This window comes from Cajanus cajan, chromosome 11 (assembly GCF_000230855.2).
Source record: "Cajanus cajan strain Asha chromosome 11, NIPB_CcT2T_4, whole genome shotgun sequence".
NCBI lineage: Eukaryota > Viridiplantae > Streptophyta > Magnoliopsida > Fabales > Fabaceae > Cajanus > Cajanus cajan.
This window is the reverse complement of record NC_138527.1, coordinates 30,042,670-30,061,583: the sequence shown is the minus strand read 5'-3', so window position 1 is coordinate 30,061,583 and position 18,914 is coordinate 30,042,670. Positions and strand designations below refer to the sequence as shown.

The window sequence follows — 18,914 nt, the reverse complement described above, 5'->3', positions numbered from 1 at the left end:
GATAGTCCATAAATGGGCCCAAGCCCAATTAAAGAATGAAATTAGCAACATTGGCCCTGGCCTGGGAATATTAAGCATGTTAATCACAAATCATTTTCAGTCGAATAGAATGTATACATCACCCCCCTTGTGTGGCTTACTATTACTTGATCAAATTTTCTTTAAGCTTTAACTTGTCCCTTCCTCAGCCTATGCTCTTAAGCTACTCAATCACCTCACCCCACAACACACATGAAAAGTTAAATCAACATCAACATCCACCACCTGCTCTCTCTCTCTATTCTACGTGTATATATACAATTTGGCTTATGCTGCTAGAATCCACACTCCAACAACGGTGCCACATAAATTATTATTGTCCTTTGACTTGTTTCCTCAATTATACCCAAAATGAGAACCCATTTTGATTTTCACTTTCTTCCACTATTTTTGTTCACCCTACTCCTTCTATTGGGCCAAGCCAGACCCGACCCTGACCCACTTCAAGACTACTGCGTTGCAGATAACAAAAACGAATTTTTCATCAACGGTGTTCCTTGCATCAACCCAGAGCAAGTTTCCCCATCCCATTTTGTCACTTCTGCTTTGTCCAAAACTGGCAACACTAGTAACACATTCGGCTTCAGCGTCACAGCCACTAACACTGTTAACCTTCCTGGGCTTAACACATTGGGCCTGGTACTGGCCCGCGTTGACATAGCGGCTAATGGGATCGTGCCACCTCACTCCCACCCACGGGCCTCGGAAGTAACCACTTGCCTTAAGGGCCTGCTTCTTGTGGGCTTCATTGACACAAATAACCGCGTCTTCACCCAGAACCTGAGGCCCGGTGAGTCATTTGTGTTCCCAAAGGGCCTGATCCATTTCTTGTTCAACCGTGACACGAAAGAGCCCGCACTGGCCCTTTCTGGGCTCAATAGCCAGAACCCAGGTTCGCAAATTGCATCACTTGCAACATTTGCTAGCAAGCCCCCCATTCCTGTGGAAATTCTCAAGAGGGCTTTCCAAATTAGCACCAGAGAAGTGGATATTATTCGTGAAAATCTTGGAGGGTGATTATTATGGTGATCCAATTATTGTTACAAATATTACTTAATTTCTTATTGCGTTTTGTTTGGGATCCTAGGTGGAAACATGGTGTTAGTTTGGCATATTTTAAATGTCAGATTGCGTTTTTAAAAATTGAAAAGAAAGAGACATGCAAACCGTCATGTTACAATACATGTTTTATAATCAAATTAAAATCAGGTGGTTGATCTGAGTCGTGTATTGAATATTATTGTGGAGTGAAGTACGTTTATCCTTTTTTTCCCCTCTTTGAATGGATGGATTGCTTTGCTATTTTTAATTTGTTGACATATTTTAAATAGCTGGCACTTTATTTTAAGGATAATGAAAAAAGTGAAAGTCTAGTAATCTGAATGTCTGTAAACTCTACCCACATGATCCATCAAATTACTCCGAGTATAACTGAATTTGAATTTCTTAAGGAATAAAAAAATAATAACTTAGTATGATACAGCAATAAAAATTATTTCTCTGTTTATACCTTCTTTATCTCAATCATTGTTCTTTTGAATTTTGATCTCATTTTTGCTGCAGACATGACGCAAATAATGCAATTGGGAGCATGTTTTTCAGTTTCCACTTTTAATTTTGACATTTTTCTTGAAAAGAATAAAATAGTTTTGTTCATACATGTTAGGTCATAGGTGTTAGGATTTGAATGGAGGAAATAGATGGATATAAATCATTGAAATTTTTTGATAAAAGTGAACGTCTTGTGCTATATTCGAAAGTCTGTAGAGCAAAAGTTTTTATTCCTGTTTAAATCACTGCAATAACTAATTTACTTTATGTTCCCCCAATCATTGTTTTATACAACTCATTTTTGTTGAAGACATGCTGCAAATAATGTAATTGCCAAATGCCAGCATGTTTGGCTGCAAATAATATTATGAAAATTTCCCCTGTAGTTCGATTCCGCAAGCAAATGCAAAATTTCATTTGAAACTGACATTATAACGGTACACCTCATCTGGTCAACTTTTCTAAACCAGGAAAGCAAGCCATGACTTCATGTTCGACACATGGCACGCAAGTCCTCTCAATGAAATAAATAAATAAATAAATAATCAGCATTACTATTTTCATTTGATATTTAAACTTATTTTAATTGATATTTTTTCACTAAATAGACAATTTTGAAATGTCTCCCATAATTTTATTTAGAAATTCAGAATTTAAAACTAACTAAATTGAAATGATCTTTATCTTATTCGAGTGGAATTATAAGTTTAATAGTATTAATTACGAAGTTTAAATGGAGAATAAAAAGTGTCCAAATTGGTATTAATGGCTTCCTTGGATTCTCTTGACGTCTTGAGAAGAGTCCGTGACATGACGGCTGTGTAGAAAAATTGGCAACAAGGCGAAGTTGCAATGATTTATCCTTACGCGTAGAACTTTCCAAATAACATGAGCTGTGTGGGGTCTAAAGTTGTTGTTGATAAGTGAAATTTACGATCACTTAGGTTAGGCATTTCAGTTTCCTCAAGCCAAAGGAAACAACCGTGAGTTTCCCCTTCCCTTTACCCTTAAATCATAGTCATTCCGTGATCAATTCTCAATCATAACATGACAAGTGGCAATGTGCCCTCACAAGCACCCTTAGCTACTAATTCCTTTTACAACTTTTTTTCCCAATACATAAAACAAAACAAGCCTCTCTATACTTTCCCTATTATAGGTTTTCGTGACAGTTTTTTTATCACTGTGTGAGACCTAAAACACTTGACGATTCATCACTCTGTGATGGTCACAGGTAGGAAAGGAAACAAAAGATGATAGAAACGCAATCCAAATAAAACAATGAACAACTGTCTGTTATTCTGCACTTTGTTTGGCACATACAATGAATGGTCCCATACAAACCCACCAAAATTGTTCCAAGAGAAGGAACCCCCCAGCAGAGAAAAGAATCGAAATTCCATATTTTGTAATAAAGCACAAGAATTTAAACACCTTAAAAGAAAAAAAAAGAAGAGAAATTCTACAGAAAGAATGAAGCCCCAACAAATCTCCTCTACCGAACAATCTGTACATCGCTAACAAAGAATCTCTGAACAACAAATGCACCAAAGAATCAGCACCACCACGACGATCATCATCATCATCATGATCATAACAAATCATGAGCATAACCAACCAAAATAGAAGAAGAGAAACCCCAATTCTGATCCCTAACCGTATCATCCCTGAGTTGCTTGGGCTTATACAAATCATAAGGCTCCCAAAGACGATCCAAAGGACAAGGCTGCTTGTCATCAAGCCTAACCCAAGGCTTGCCCTTACCACTCCAATGCAACAAACTGACAGGCCCAGGATGAAGGGACCTACAAACACCATTGACGTTGTCCCCACCAAGCCCATGCTGGTTCCACCGATGGTCAATAGCCTCAACATTGCCCGCAAAAACAAGCAAAAAAGGAGGCAAAGACCCCAACTCGTAAATCCTCTTCTTCCTCTGGAGTTCCATCCAGTTCTCGATTTTCTTCCTAAAGTTCCCCTCTCTCCACCTCACCAAGTCCATCACCATCACCCCCGTGTTGAAGTAGCACGGGGTCCGAGACGCGAACACGCGCGACAAAACGGGGTCGTTCCAGAACTCGTCCGTGAAGTACTTGGTGAAGTTCGCGTGGCAATACTCCGGCGCGCCGATCACGCGCGACCCTGCGAGTGCCACGCGCCAGAGCTTGCGTACGTCGTCGACCACGACCACGTCGGAGTCGAGGTAGATCACGCGGTCCACGCAGGGGTCCAGCATGTCGCCGAGGTAGTTGCGCGCGTAGTTCAAGGGGTTTTCCAGGGCTTGTCGGATTGAAGAGGAGATTAGGTTTATCACTGTGTCTTCGCGAAAGATGTAAACTTTGAAGTTCAGAGAGGGGAAGATGGAGCGAACGAGTCGGGTCAGGACCCGGGGGCTTGCCGGGTCGAACTCGGCGGCCACGAAGTGGAAGAACACGTTTTCCGGGCAGGAGGAGTGGCGGAGGACGGAGTGGACGGCGGCGATGGAGCCGCGGAGGTAGCCGGAGTCGAGGGTCATGGCGATGTGGACCAGAGAGGGGTCGCAGGAGGGGAGGAGGGAGTGCCCGGAGGAGGCGGCGGGGCAGCCGGCGCCGTTGCGGTAATCCGGGGCCTCCGCGTAGCGGTGGCCGCCGTCTTCGGTGGTCGGAAAGGAGCGGATTCCGAGGCAGAAGGGGGGGAGGAGGAAGCAGAGAATGAGGGACGAGACGACGGCGCTTAGGCGGAGGGGAAGCATTGGAGTAATGGGTCGGTGGCAAAATCGGTTCTTGGTGGAAGAAAATGAAAGGGTGCTTTGCTACAATGGCATTGCTGTGAGAAAGAAGAAGGAGAAAAACGGTGGCATTTCTTGTTCTGTTCTTGACTTTTGCGTTTCGCTTTCTTTGTTTCTTTTGGTGGTGCGTTTTAAAGAAAACGCGGTTTCGGTTTGGGGTTTTTCTCTGGAACGATTCGTGAAGTTCCAGAGAGAGAGAGAAGAAGCTGGAGTTCTGAGAAAGTGAAATCTATGACCTACTTATACGAGATTCATTTCATTCATTTATTCATCCATCACTTTCTCTCTCTTCTTTTATTTCTCTCTCTCTCTCTCTAGTTTTGGACGTGTCTGGTTTTAACACATTGGCTGCTCCTGTTAAGCAAGGAATTTCCTTTTCCTTTTCTCTTTTACGTATACTTTTTTTTTTTTTGCTTTCTGCCACCTGGTTCATTATTGGTGTATTTTTTATTTCCCTTTTTGTGAAATACAAAAGTATGATTCTTGTTGTGACATGTAATAAAATCGTCTTATCAAGACCAAAGTTTAAACTGGATACGTAATTCGAAACGCTCCCTATTAATTGCGTTAATCAATAAATACGTATTTTGAGAATATTTTGTATAGTACTAGTATTGAATTGGATTTGATTTTGTGAAAAGAGTTATGATTGTGATTAGGGAAATTGTCGCAGGGTCGAAGCATAAGAGCAGAAAGGACATGTGGATACGCAGTGAATAGGTAGGTGCCAAACACATTTGCTGGCATACGCTGTATGTTTCGAAATTGAATTCAACAAATAAATGTCAAATTTGTAAACGGATTATGGCACTTGAAATATGAACCCCATATGCTCAAATATAATTATTCACACAAATGGTAATCTCGATGTGGGTTGAAATTACAAGGGTAATTGATTTTGCTCTTTCTCTGCTAGCTTTGTAATGGTAATTTTTGATTATATCCAAATTCTCATATTCATCTGATAGCAAATAATAGTTTCAGGGAGAAGCATGGGATGTCTCTAGCTGTCAACTAAATTTTGAAAGCATGCGTATGCGTTGTTACGACTTACGATATAGGTTTGTAAAAAATTAAGAAAAAAATTAATAATGTTTTCCTTTTTATTAATTACTAGCAAAAATTTGGAGAAAGCCTTCAAATTTTAAAGATGTTTAATGTTTGTATATGTTAATAGTTTTTTTATATTAATAAAATAATATACTGATATCATACATTAATTAAGATCTTGTTTATAAGGGCCGATTAATTAAAAGATGAAAATATATCCGATCAAAATATAATATTTAAAATTTTATTATTACATGAATATATTATATTCTCTCGAACAAAATTATAAAATGAATATATGATAGTCACTTTGAACAATTTAATTTTATATTCTATTTACTAAACATTTATATTTAACTTATTTAATAGGTAAGATTGTCCACATTAAAAGGGCATTTAGTACATAATAATTTTTTTCATCTCCAAATTTTTTTGGAAATCATAAGTCTTCACAATTATAATTTTCAAGAATTATAAAAATCTGTTTAATTTATCATAAACTTTTTTAAAAATATTTTAAAATATTATATAAAAATCAATAATTTTTTACTATATTAAATAATCAAATAAAGATAATATAATATTATCTTTATTGTATTAAAATTTTATTTTTACTTTGAAAAAGTTAATTTTTCATCTTTTCATGAGAATAATTTCATCAAAAATTTATGTAAAAGTCATTCCCAAAAAATAATATTTTCTAAAAATATTAGTTTTTAAATAACAAACTAAATTCAGACTTACATAAAAAAATAAATCGTTATATATATTAATCTTACAGTTATAATATATTACTACATGTATAGTAATTTGGTTATATTTTATGACAATAATTAAATATATTTAATCAATTAATTAATATATTAAATTATTAAATTAATTTGATTGGTTATTTGATTGATTTATTTTTTCTTTTATTGATTACAAAGATTATTAAAAGACCAATTTTTATTAAATTTCCATAACAAATAATAAAATAAATATAACTTTATTATTTTGTTGTTCAGATACTTTATTGTTATAAATTAATGGATTTCATAAAATTAAATTATTTAGGTTAAATGTTTGTTATATTACTTAATTTTTGTAAAATAATTATTTACATAAATTATTTATAGGTTAACCTATTTTTTTACAATAACTTTCAGCAATGAATCTTTTATATATATATATATATATATAATTTTAATTTCAGTAAATAATTATTACAAATTATTCTAATAATAATTCATGTAATTAAGTGTTTTCAAAATTATGAATGGATTATTATTTTACAAAAAAATCATAAATTTATATGAAATTACTTTTTTAGATGTTTTATTATAATTAATTAAAAATTAACTTATTACATTTTTTAGTAATATTGTTTACAGTAATTGTTCACATTAACTATTAATAAATTAATTTTTGTTAATTATTTAACACTTATAAAGTTGAGAATTTTTCAAAAAAAATAAAGTTAAGATAATGAAATATTAAAAATATAAAATAATTTAAATATATTTTTAGTTCCTCAAATATAAATATAATCTTTTTAATTTTATAATTATAAAAATATTCTAATTTTTATATTCAAATTTTTTAAATAATTTATCAAATATAATCGCATAAAATTTATTTATTAATAAAAATATTATATTAAATCTAATTAATATTACATAAATATTTACATCTTTGAATGTATTATTAATAATTTAAAAGATTAAAATAAAATTAAAATTTAATTTTAAAATTGAAAAAAAAATCTGAAAACATATTTAAGTGGATTAAAAATGTGAAATCGAGGGTGTAGTATTTATTACAGCATTTACCTAAACCTTTTTTACCACATTACCGTGACAGCTAGCTATGAGCATTCACAGTTGGCACATTTGAGATTTTAATATTTTAATTAAAGTTTCCATAACGTCAGAGTAAATTGAAATTGGCAAATTGCATTGCATCTCCTCATGAGGTGCAGAGGCTCTTTATGAACATAAATGATGTTTGACCACTTCGATGCAAAGGAAAAACCCATGCAAACAACTCTCTGTCTCTTTCATCAGAATATTTAAGACCTCATTTCATTGGAAAATGGATACTCTTTTCTCTTCATTTCTTCCATGTCATGATTAAGATTAATATGAACCCTCAAAAATGCATTTATGCCATGCATTACTATTTACTCCATCTGCTTATAAATATACTCCCTACGTTCTATAACATTTATCATATTTAAACAAAATATTTTTCATATTAGTAAGCGATATATCAACAAAAAAAAAAAAATAAGTGTATTTCCTCTATTTTATAATGATTGTATTTTCAAGTTTTTATAAACACATTAAGAAGGAATATATATATATGAGGAGGATTCAAATGATATTGATGTAATTTTTACTAAGTATTATATTGTTCAATAATTTTATATTAAATGTGAATTTTATAAATTCAACCGTTAGATTGAAAGTTCATATCACTTTATATGTATATACCAAATTTTGTTAAAATTAAACAACAACTTGAAAGCAATCAAAGTGTTCATATTTTATTATATTTTAAAAAATATATATATACATATATATTTATATATATTACGTCAATTTTATTTTATAAGAATGAAGTATCAAATCATCTTGAATTAATATAAAATTTTGTATATATGATATAAGAGTAAAAAAAATTTAATCTAACGGTTGAATTTACAAAATTTATATTTAATATAAAGTTATTGAGCAGTGTAATACTTAATAAAAAATTTAGGTTTTTTTACTTGTATATAAAAATTAAAAAGAGTATATAAAGTTACTTATATATTATTTTTTATACTCTTTTTAATTTTTATATATAAGTAAAAAAATCTTATATTTTTTTAATTGAAATATAAATAAATTTTAATTAAGTCAATCTTATTTAATGTTTTCAATTTAAAAATATTTTATAAAAATATTATCTATTATGAATATGGTTAAGGATATTTTTTAAAATATAATATATATATATATATATATATATATTATGTGAAATTGTGAAAAGTAAATATATTTAATTTAATTTAATTTTTCTTGATTTTATCTCATCAATTTTATATTCGTTGATTATTAAATTTTGACATTATTTAAAGATTTATTATCATTTAAGTAATGTGATATTTAGTGACATAATGTACAAAAATAAAATAAAAAATAACATACAAAAATCTTTGTTTCTATTCATTTTTATAAGTAATTAATATTTATTTTATTAATAAAAAATCTTAATTGTATTTTTTAAATTTTTTTATTTCTAAATATCATGTTATTAAATGTCATATCACTTAAGTATAAGTAAACATTAAAATTTAGTAATTAATAGATGTTAATTTGATGGAAAGACCAAAGTTTTGTATTTTTTAAATTAGAGCGATTGTGGATTGATGAACATAGATGAATCAAAAGTGCAATTAAGCTAATGTATTTAATGAACTTTATTAATTTGTATGAAATTATTTATTTTTGCTTTTATATACAGATAGAGTACAAAAATAATTCCCTTTATTAATAAAATATTATTTTTAGTTGTGGTGGTTTAATAATTTATAAAGGAGCAAATTAGAAAGAAAAAAAAAGTCATTTCATATTAGATCAAAAAGTAAAAACATCGATTTCTTGAGACATTTTTTAAATGTTAAAATTACGGTCATTGTAAGACAAAGGGCGTAAAAAAGACCAATCTCAAACACATTAAGAAAGTTAATTAAATGCATTTAATTTTCACAATTTCACACTAAATATATGTTATATTTACTAAAATATTTATAACTACAGTTATAATTGATAGTACTCATAGTAGTTTTGGTTTAAAAACAGTAAGTAACATTGACTTAATCAAAATTTGCTTATATGTTAACCCAAATATTTAAGCATTTTTTTTGCTTAGATATAAGGGCTAAAGGGAGTATTAATTATATATTTTTTATTTATACTCCATATAATATCATTTAGAAAGTGATTATTGTATTGCATCTTTCTGAAAAAAAATTAACTATATGGTTAATTTTGTACTATAATCACTATTCCTTATAGACTTATATATAAATAAAAAATAATAATTTTTAAAACTGAGATATTATCAAAATTTGATTAAGTTAAATTTATTTAATATTCTTAATCCAAAAATATTAAAGTAATAAATGAAAACACTATCTACAATAAATGTGGTTATAGATATTTTAGGAGATGCAATATATTTTATGTTGAATTGTAAAAATCAAATGCATTTAATTGAATTTTTTAATCTATATGAAATTAATCATTTTTTCTTGTATAAAGATATAGAAAAATATATTATTCATTTATTTTTGTCTATAAAAAAAATCTAATTAAGACAACATTTATTATAAACTACAAAGTATTATGAGAAATTAGGTGATATATAATTTAATCATAAATTACTATTGATAATATATTATTAATTTTATAATAAACAAAAGATATATAGTATACATAATTGATTAATAATATTAAATTATTTTATATTATTAGACTCATAATATTTCACCTATAGGAGTAAATTAAAGTAAAAGAAAAAAACGTCTTAAAATCTAAGATAATACTAAATTATTGTAGAATATAGTGAATATAATTCTAATATAGGGATTAAATATTAACATTTTCATATACATTTTTATCGATTGAGAAATTATAATAAAAGAAATGAAAATCAAACTTAAATCATTTTCTATTTATCTCAACTCCTTTTATAACTACTGCATCTTCATACATTTACTTGCGTAAAAAATCTATGATGATACTTATTAGAAAATATATAAAAAAAATTACATTTTTTTAACAGATTAAACATAAACATTCTCAAACATTTTTTTATTGATAAAACAATTATAAAAAACAACAATAAAATTTAAAACGAAGTCATTTTAGATCTATTCCAATAGTCCCTCCATTTTAAAAAGAAAATAAAAATCACTACTTATTCATTCATTTATGCTATTTTCATGTATCTTTTACAAGAAAATTAGTTAATTTACTATGTAATATTTACTTCTTTTAATAATTTAAATTGATAAAAATTATTAAATCAATAAAGAATCTAAAATTTTTGGGGTGTCAGTGCGGAGTTGCTTGGAGTCATTCTTCTTCCTCTTCTCTCTTTCGGGTTCTTGAGTTCCTAAAGTGAGGGAAGTTAGAATTGAAATTCTTGATGACTTTTGGAGTTGCATGTAGTTTGATTTCATCTTATTGTGAATGTGTTGATTGAATTAGAGGATAAAAAACTATGTTTTGAGTTTTTAGTTGGTTTTGAATAAGTTGTGAGGAAAATGATGATTTGATGTTATTAACTGGTTGCATGTTGAAATTTATGGCATTTCTAAGTTGGTCTTGTTGTGTAGAACTATTTTCTTGTATTGCATGTTGAATTTCCTGGTTTTCAAGTGATGAGACCAATTTTGTGATCTATTTTGTGCAAAACTCATAGTTGCGTCGAACGTGCCTTCACGGTATCAGATGCAATTCAACTAGGGACAATTTTGTCTAGCTCATGTTGGACATAGGATTGGTAGTACTAGGTGTGAGAAAAGAGAATTGTCTCAGGTTGAATTGACGTCGAGTGTAGGTTAAATGATGTTAGGCATAAGATGAGAGAACTAACTCTACTTGGATTAACACCTTACACTAAAAGAATGACATTTGGCACAAGGAAAGAGAATCATTTTAGGTTGGATCACATTAGGCTCTAATGGAGTGACACCAAGCATGGATTAACTCAAGGCTCTCTACATGGTTGGAGTCAAGCATGCGTCAGGGACCTCTACCTAATCATGTCGAGTATGGTTCAGATGGTGTTGGGCATGGATGAAGTAGAAAGTCCCTATCTCATATGGCGTCGAGCACAAATTTAATAATGTCAAACATGGGTTGTATTATTTTAACGTTGCTTTATGATAAAATCGGTGAACATCTATAAGATAGTTGGACCTATTACATGTGTGATTATTGAGTTGTATTGTATGTTGTATATTGATGTAAGATATTGAATCCCTATACATTAATTTAGGGTAGTTGATTTTATTGAGCTGAGTTGCATGATTTTGTTGAGTAGTTGTGTTGAGAATGCTTAAGGCATGTTGTTGGAAGTTGTGTTTATTAACTTAGGATTAGAGGCAAGGTTGTTTTAAAGTTACATATCTCATTGTAAGGATATTGTGTTGTGGTGCTTTAAGAACCTAGTTTATTGAAACTCTTTTTTTGGAAGTTGACCCTTGAAGAAGATAGTAAAGTCTCCTCTAGAACCTTAATTGATATAGTATGTGAGTCAGGTCAAGACATACCAACTGAGTTTTACTGATTACAAGCGGCCAACTTGAGTAAAATACAAAGTCGAGGACTTAGTCCTTTACTGAGTATCGAATAGGCAAAGTATTTAGAGGGTATTCGGTGGACTAATCCCATAAAAGACTTAGTTAAGCTAGCTGATGTCATGATAGGCCTATCCCCAAACTATTATATCTTGACCATAATACTTGACTTTCTAGTTTAAGTGACAACGTCTAATAAGCCATGTTGTTAAGGATTGATATCACATTTGGTTGTTGATCTAGCTGGATTGAAAAGATTGGATTGTTGGTTCAGTAAGATCAAACCACTTAGATTGCTCAGTTTTGTTGTTGGAGATCTTTTAGTTGTAATGCATGATGATGTACATAGTTATTTTGTTGTGCATATGATGTGTTGATTAAGTTGTGTCCATATGTGATGTTGACTTATGATGAAATGTGTGTTGTGTTGCAAATTGAGATGATGTTTTATTGTGTTAAAAGGTTGTAAAATTGATATTGTGTTGTAGGAAGTTGAGTTGTTTATGTTGATTCTTGAAACTCTAACCTACACTTACATGTTTTCATGTGGTTAAATTTTGATAATCATACTTGATATAAAAGCAAAACATAGATAAGTTGTGGTTAGAGACCTTTGGAGGCCAAGTCTATTAGCAGAGCTCTTGATTTTGGAGTTTATTATTTATTATTTGGATTACTGTATATATTTATATACTTGTTTGGATTGAATTCTAATTTTATAATTGTTGTTGAAAACTCCTAAGTATGTATTATAGTATGTATTTTTTATATATGTATAGAATAATAATTCTAAATTTAGTAGATATTTTTTACACTATTAGTTATGAACCGTTAAGTATAGGTATCATGACGGGTTGTTATAAAACTCAAATCAAAATAATAATCTAATCAAACTCAAATAAAATTACTTCTAATAGAAAGGATAAATAAAAATTTATTTTCTTATTTTTATCACATTATGTAAATTATTATTCTTATATTTATAATTTTCCCTTTTTTTAGGACTAACTAGAAATGAATAATACTAAAAAAATTTATTAAAATTTCGTACTAGTTCTCCAATTTTTTTAAATGGTAAAAATTAATGTATTTATATATACAAAACATTGAATATAGTTAAATTTTTTATATAATGTTTCCTTCGGTCTTTTATATAATAATTAAATAATAAGGGAGTTTAGCTAGCGTGTGAATATTATAAATTTCTTAATTTTGAGTTCAGATAAAAAATAATAATAATTAAAAAATTAACTTATCAACACTAATAAAAATAGTTAAATTATTTAATTTAATTCGATAAAAATTTAAATTTAAATTTAATTGAAATATAGTCTTTGAATTAAATACTGTAGTTTAGAGTGTAATTGTATTTAATGATGCTATACTTAAATAATATTTTAGAGTGAAATTACATTTTTTAGTTGGGAAAAACTTACAAGGAACATGGTGGTTTAAACTTTCACAATATCTATAGTTTCAACCTCATAATGTTTGGTGTAAAAATTTGACAAGTCGCTACACTTAGTATAGTTTAGTCACTATGTAGTGAAAAAATTAGATAGGATACAACTAACATAAGATTTTCATGCAACAATTATCAAGTTATTCATGTATAAGACAAAAAATATAATACTAAAAACATAAAATCTCCTTACGGGGTTATACACACACCGTGAACACATACAATCTACATAACTATGTAGAAAATAAAACCTACTTATCGATCTAGCATCTAAACATCAATTATGCTACATTAGAAGAATATGTTGCCTCCTTGCTAATGAAACTTGGTCTTTAGTTTTGTTGTCTCCTCGCTGACAAGCCATTGGCTGCAAATGAGTATTAATAAATATAAGGTGCACTTAGTAGCTAAAGAGTTTCATCAACAACTAGATTTTGATTATACCGAAACATTCTCTCTAGCTGTTAAACTTGTCACCATTCGTGTTATCCTCACATTGGTTATTACTTACAAATGGTCCATTCAATAGATTGATGTCAACAATGCATTTCTTAACGGGCATCTTCAGGAGGAACTGTAGATGGTTCAACCTCCTGATTTTGAAGCATCTCACAAGTCTTTGGTTTGTTGCCTTCACAAGGCATTTTATGGACTCAAAAAGGATCTTAGGGCCTGGTATGAGAGGCAAACCAACACTTTGTTACATTTTGGGTTTGTAGCCTGTTGTTGTGATCCTTCCATCTTCATTCTCAAGAATGGGCATGTATGTATATATGTGTTGATATACGTTAATGATATTATCATTACAGGCTCCTTAATTGCTCTTATTTCGGACTTGATTACTAGGGACACTTGACTACTTTCTTAGTATTGAAGTTAAGCATATTCCTACTAGATCTCTTTTGCTAACTAAGTTTGAATATATTTGTGATCTTCTGCATCAGGCTAAAATGATTGATGCCAAGGATATTTCCACACTTATGAATATTGGCAACAAATAAAGTAAACGTGGCACAAACACTTTATCTTATCCTTATTTATATTGATCCATATTGGTGTTCTACAATATTTTACTCTCACTCATCTATAAATTATATTTAGTGTAAATAAAGTTTGTGAGTTCATATACAATCCTTTGACTCCCACTAGTAAGCTATGAAATAGATTATTTGTTACTTAAAAGATTTTATGTCGTATGAGTTGATTCTCTAACCAACTTCTCCTCATACTTATTTTCTCATACAACCATATTCTGATTTTGACTAGGCTAGTAATCTAGATGGTTGCAGGTCTACATATGGTTATTACATCTTTTGGACCAAAATTTTGTCTTGTGGTGGTCTCAGAAACAATTTTTTGTTGCTCGCTCCACCACTAAAGCAGAATACTGAAGTATAGCACAAACAATTGCAAAATTTTAATGGCTTCACTCCCTTCTAACTAAACTTTGAATTCCTCTTGGTGTTCCTATGTTGTTCTACAACAACTTAAGTGTTATTTCTCTTTCCCACAATCCTATACTTCATGTCTGCAAAAAAAACATTTGAGTTAGATCTTCATTTTCTTCGAGAAAATTATTTCCAAAGTTCTAACTACTCATTATGTGCCAAGAACTTATCAAATTGTTGATTCATTGACAAATCATTTATTTGTCTCATAGTTTAGTGAGTTACACACCAAATCAAGGTGCATTTTGTTTTACTAGCACCCTTAATTTGAGGGAAGCTATCAATGTACATAGTCATTAAAATGTATATAACAATATTTTGTTAGTTAGTTATACATGTTAAGTCAACATAATATTTAGATTTCATAGATGTATATATATTATTATATCATTGTATCACTAAGAACAATAATATTCACTTTCAATTTTTACTAAATCTGTCCTTGTAATTTTTTTTCTCTACTCTAGTTACTTCTTACACACCACCTTAAGGAACAACCATCGACAATAATAAACCGAATGTTCCTAGTCCTTGGAACCTAATTTAGAAACTGAAAGTCTCCTCCTCAACTAAAATGTTTCTTAGTTAATTTTATTGAGTTTATAAAATAAAATTATGATTTATCAATTTAACTCTTCTTATTTATCATTAAATTTTTATGAAAAATATGAAAATATTATCTATATCAAAACTTCTGCACTAATACAAACAAAAATGATAATTATCAATTAGAAAAAAATTTAAGAAATGAGAGAAAAAAAATGTTCAATCTTTAATAAATACAAAAAAAAATTAATACTTTTTATAAATTATAATACACCTTATTAAAAAAGATAAAAAATATTTCTTCTTAATTTTACCTTATAAAAATCTGAAGGAATATGTAATGAATTTTAACCGAGTAAAATATATGTTAAAAAAGTATTGAGTATTTCAGTAACATAATTGATAATAGTATTGACGATTAAAGAAGGGGAAAAATGGAAAACAAACAGCCCCAACAACCGCAGAGCACTATGAAGAGAGGAGCAATATGAACTGAAAGAATATTATTTAGTTTGCACAATGATGATGATGATGACAGTAAGAGACACTGTATTCACCATTTTCAGTGGCGTGGCTTCCACCACCATTGTCAAACAAACCGGTGACAGGTCACATATTAATTTTGCAAATCAAAAGAAACTCCAAATACAGTAACAATTAACAAATAAATAATATATAATTTCTCTACCAGACAACATAAACAAAAATACTTTACACTTTTCTGGAAGGTAATACAATGTTTTGTTTAAAATTTGTGATATTTTAGGTGAAACATGACTTTGAATTACTTACTAACAATATTTTATATAACAAATTATCAATACATATGCATTTGATAATAGCAAAAATTGTTATCAATATTTTATACACATCAATACACGCATTTGGTTTTTTTAATATAAGATAATATTTTAATGATATATATATATATATATATATATATATTTTATAGTTTACGACTAATGTAAAGTTGACTGTCTATTAAATAATAATTATGTTACACGTGATTTTTAAGCTGATTATTTAAAAAAACAAGTTATTATACATGTTAAATTGTGATTAAATAACCATATAAATCTTTTACATTATTGGGACATATACCTTTTTTATTTAATACAAATTATTTTAATATTTTTATTCAAAAAGTAAATCAGAATGTTTTCCTAAACTTGAAATTTCACGAAATATTCTCCCAATTCAATTCTATCTAAATATTTAATTTTTTTTGCTTAAATGAAAAGAAAAAAATACAATGTAAAAAGAGATAAGTAATTTATTGAAAATAATATATACTTTTCAAATTAAAATTAAAAATATAATTTATAATGGATAGATTATTAAATAAATTATAACAATTAGATAATAGTTCAAAACTAAAAATGAATGATGTTGATTATAATAATAAATTTATTTTACATTAATATAGAAATATAAAAATCAGAAAAATTGATAATATATACTAAAATTTAAATTAAAAATAAATAATTTTTGTAAGAATATAAAAATAATTTTGGAAAATTTAAGATGGATGAGAGTCTTAATCATAAACAACTTTCTTATTAACATAAAGACACGTCTATCAATAATTAGGCAGTAAGGGAATTGCGTGCAAATAAATAAATATATAAATAATTAAAAATAACAACAATAATAATTTTATGACGAGCAATAATTTTATGGGAGTTACTACGCTAACTTAAAAAATTGAAGGATTTTGATATATTTTTCTATGTAAATTCATAAAAAAAAAAATATTAATTTAATTATAAAATAAAAAGTAAGATAAAATTATAAAAATTAAAATTATAAGATTTCAATAAAACTATAAAACATTAAAATAGAAAAGAAATAATAACTAATAGAAATAAAATATTATTATAATAAAAAATTCAAAAATTTAAGATAAAAAGACAAAAATATAATTAAAAAATTATTAAAATTAAACTATTTAAATATATAATAATATTAGTACAGAGAAAATTAGAACAATATAAAATAAAAATAAAATGACTAAATAATTTTAAAAGATGAAAAAATAAAATATCATAAATATTATATAAATAAATTCTAAAACTTAAACATTAAAAAAGGAAATAATTAATAAATAATAAAAATAAAAAAAATTATTAAAATTACAATATAAAAATTAAAAAATTTAAAGTGAAAAAACAAAAATATACTTAAAGAATTAGTAAAATTAAACTATTTAAATATATAATAATATTATTACAAATAAAATTAAAATATATAAAACAAAATAAAATAATAAAATAATTTTAAAAATAAAAGAATAAAATATTATAAATATTATTTAAATAAATTATTAAAAAATAAAATTATAAAATAAAATTATAATTACAACTATATCGGTACCCTCTCAAATGATGATAAGGGTACCATAAAATTTCTCTAATTTTATTTTATTATTTTTATCAAAATTAAATTTTTATCAATAAAATATTCCTTTATATTCTTGGCCTAGTGGAATGAAAACATATTTAAATATTAATAATCTTATTAAAAAAGTATCGAAACGATTAAGATTAAGAATGTATTTTCTCATATATATATATATACAGAGAGAGAGAAAAAAAAAAAAAAAAAAAAAAAACGTTTATAAAAGGTGATATTCTTTGCGTCCAATGATGTGTAAACAGTTAAAATGAAAGTGATGCAGACATTGCTTCGCTGGCACTGCTTCAGACCATCCTATTGGTTACAACCCATGTGATCACGTGCCTCCCTACTTTCCTATTTTCATTTCAAAACCACTATTATTTTTTCATATTACAATATGCTACATCATAAAATATAAATATAATATGCTATTGCTACTTCGCATTTCATTTTATATTTTCCCCATATTTCCATTTTATTCTATTTAACTTTCTTTTTTTGTTTTTCCCTCAAGGATTCTTTCCATTAGTCACTTTCCGTACGTCTCCGTGTTACGTATTCCATCATAATTATAACTTCAAATATTTAGTTGCAAGACAACAATTTGAGTTTTGGAGTCTTATTCATTTTGGGTCTGCCATTTAACTAAAACAAATGAAGGGTCTTCCCATTATTTCTCTGAAAGTTACACTTTTAGAATTATAAATTGAACTATTGATGTTTAACAACACCTAACTATGTATGTGGTTAGGTCATTGAATAAAAACTATGATTGTCGATCAATTATCTACAATTTATTTGCAGAAATAATTGATCAATAATTCAAAATGATTACATTAGCCTTTTTTTTAGATTTCTTAATCTCTAAGTCTATGAATCTTTATTTTGTCAATGAATTACTAATAATTTACATTATTCAGCAAGTTAAATAATAAGAATACAGAAAATATGAATAAAAAGGGCGAGTAGTGTTGTATACGTGCTTCACATGCAAAATACTTTATTTTTATTTTGTTTGATGAAACTGTGACACGAAACATCAACAATATAATGGTGGAAGTTTAATAGCTACTTATATGATTTATTTATTTATTTATTTCTTCCTCTCTCTCTATTCTATATATTAATCAATGTCCCACATAAGTTTTTTTTGGGAGGTCTATAGTCTGTACACAGTTCCACTGTATGGTTTTGAACAAAAAATGTCAGAGAAAAACCAATGAATGATATCACACACTATAAAGTTCCCATGTCCTGAAAGTAAAAATATATAACATTATTTTCTTCAAAGAAAAGGACAAATCTACGTGAGATTTATGA

At 28.2% G+C, this 18,914-nt stretch overlaps 2 protein-coding genes across 2 annotated transcripts; one reads left to right on the top strand and one right to left on the bottom strand.

Annotated features, from left to right (window-relative positions):
- Positions 1 to 310: 310 nt before the first annotated feature.
- Positions 311 to 1,322, top strand: GLP7 (germin-like protein 7). Its single transcript, XM_020362449.3, has one exon. The coding sequence runs from the start codon at positions 391 to 393 to the stop codon at positions 1,054 to 1,056; it is 666 nt and encodes a 221-aa protein (XP_020218038.1). The 5' UTR covers positions 311 to 390; the 3' UTR covers positions 1,057 to 1,322.
- Positions 1,323 to 2,864: 1,542 nt separating this feature from the next.
- On the bottom strand, positions 2,865 to 4,799 carry LGT8 (glucosyl transferase family 8). Its single transcript, XM_020361029.3, has one exon. The coding sequence runs from the start codon at positions 4,319 to 4,321 to the stop codon at positions 3,182 to 3,184; it is 1,140 nt and encodes a 379-aa protein (XP_020216618.1). The 5' UTR covers positions 4,322 to 4,799; the 3' UTR covers positions 2,865 to 3,181.
- Positions 4,800 to 18,914: the final 14,115 nt, after the last annotated feature.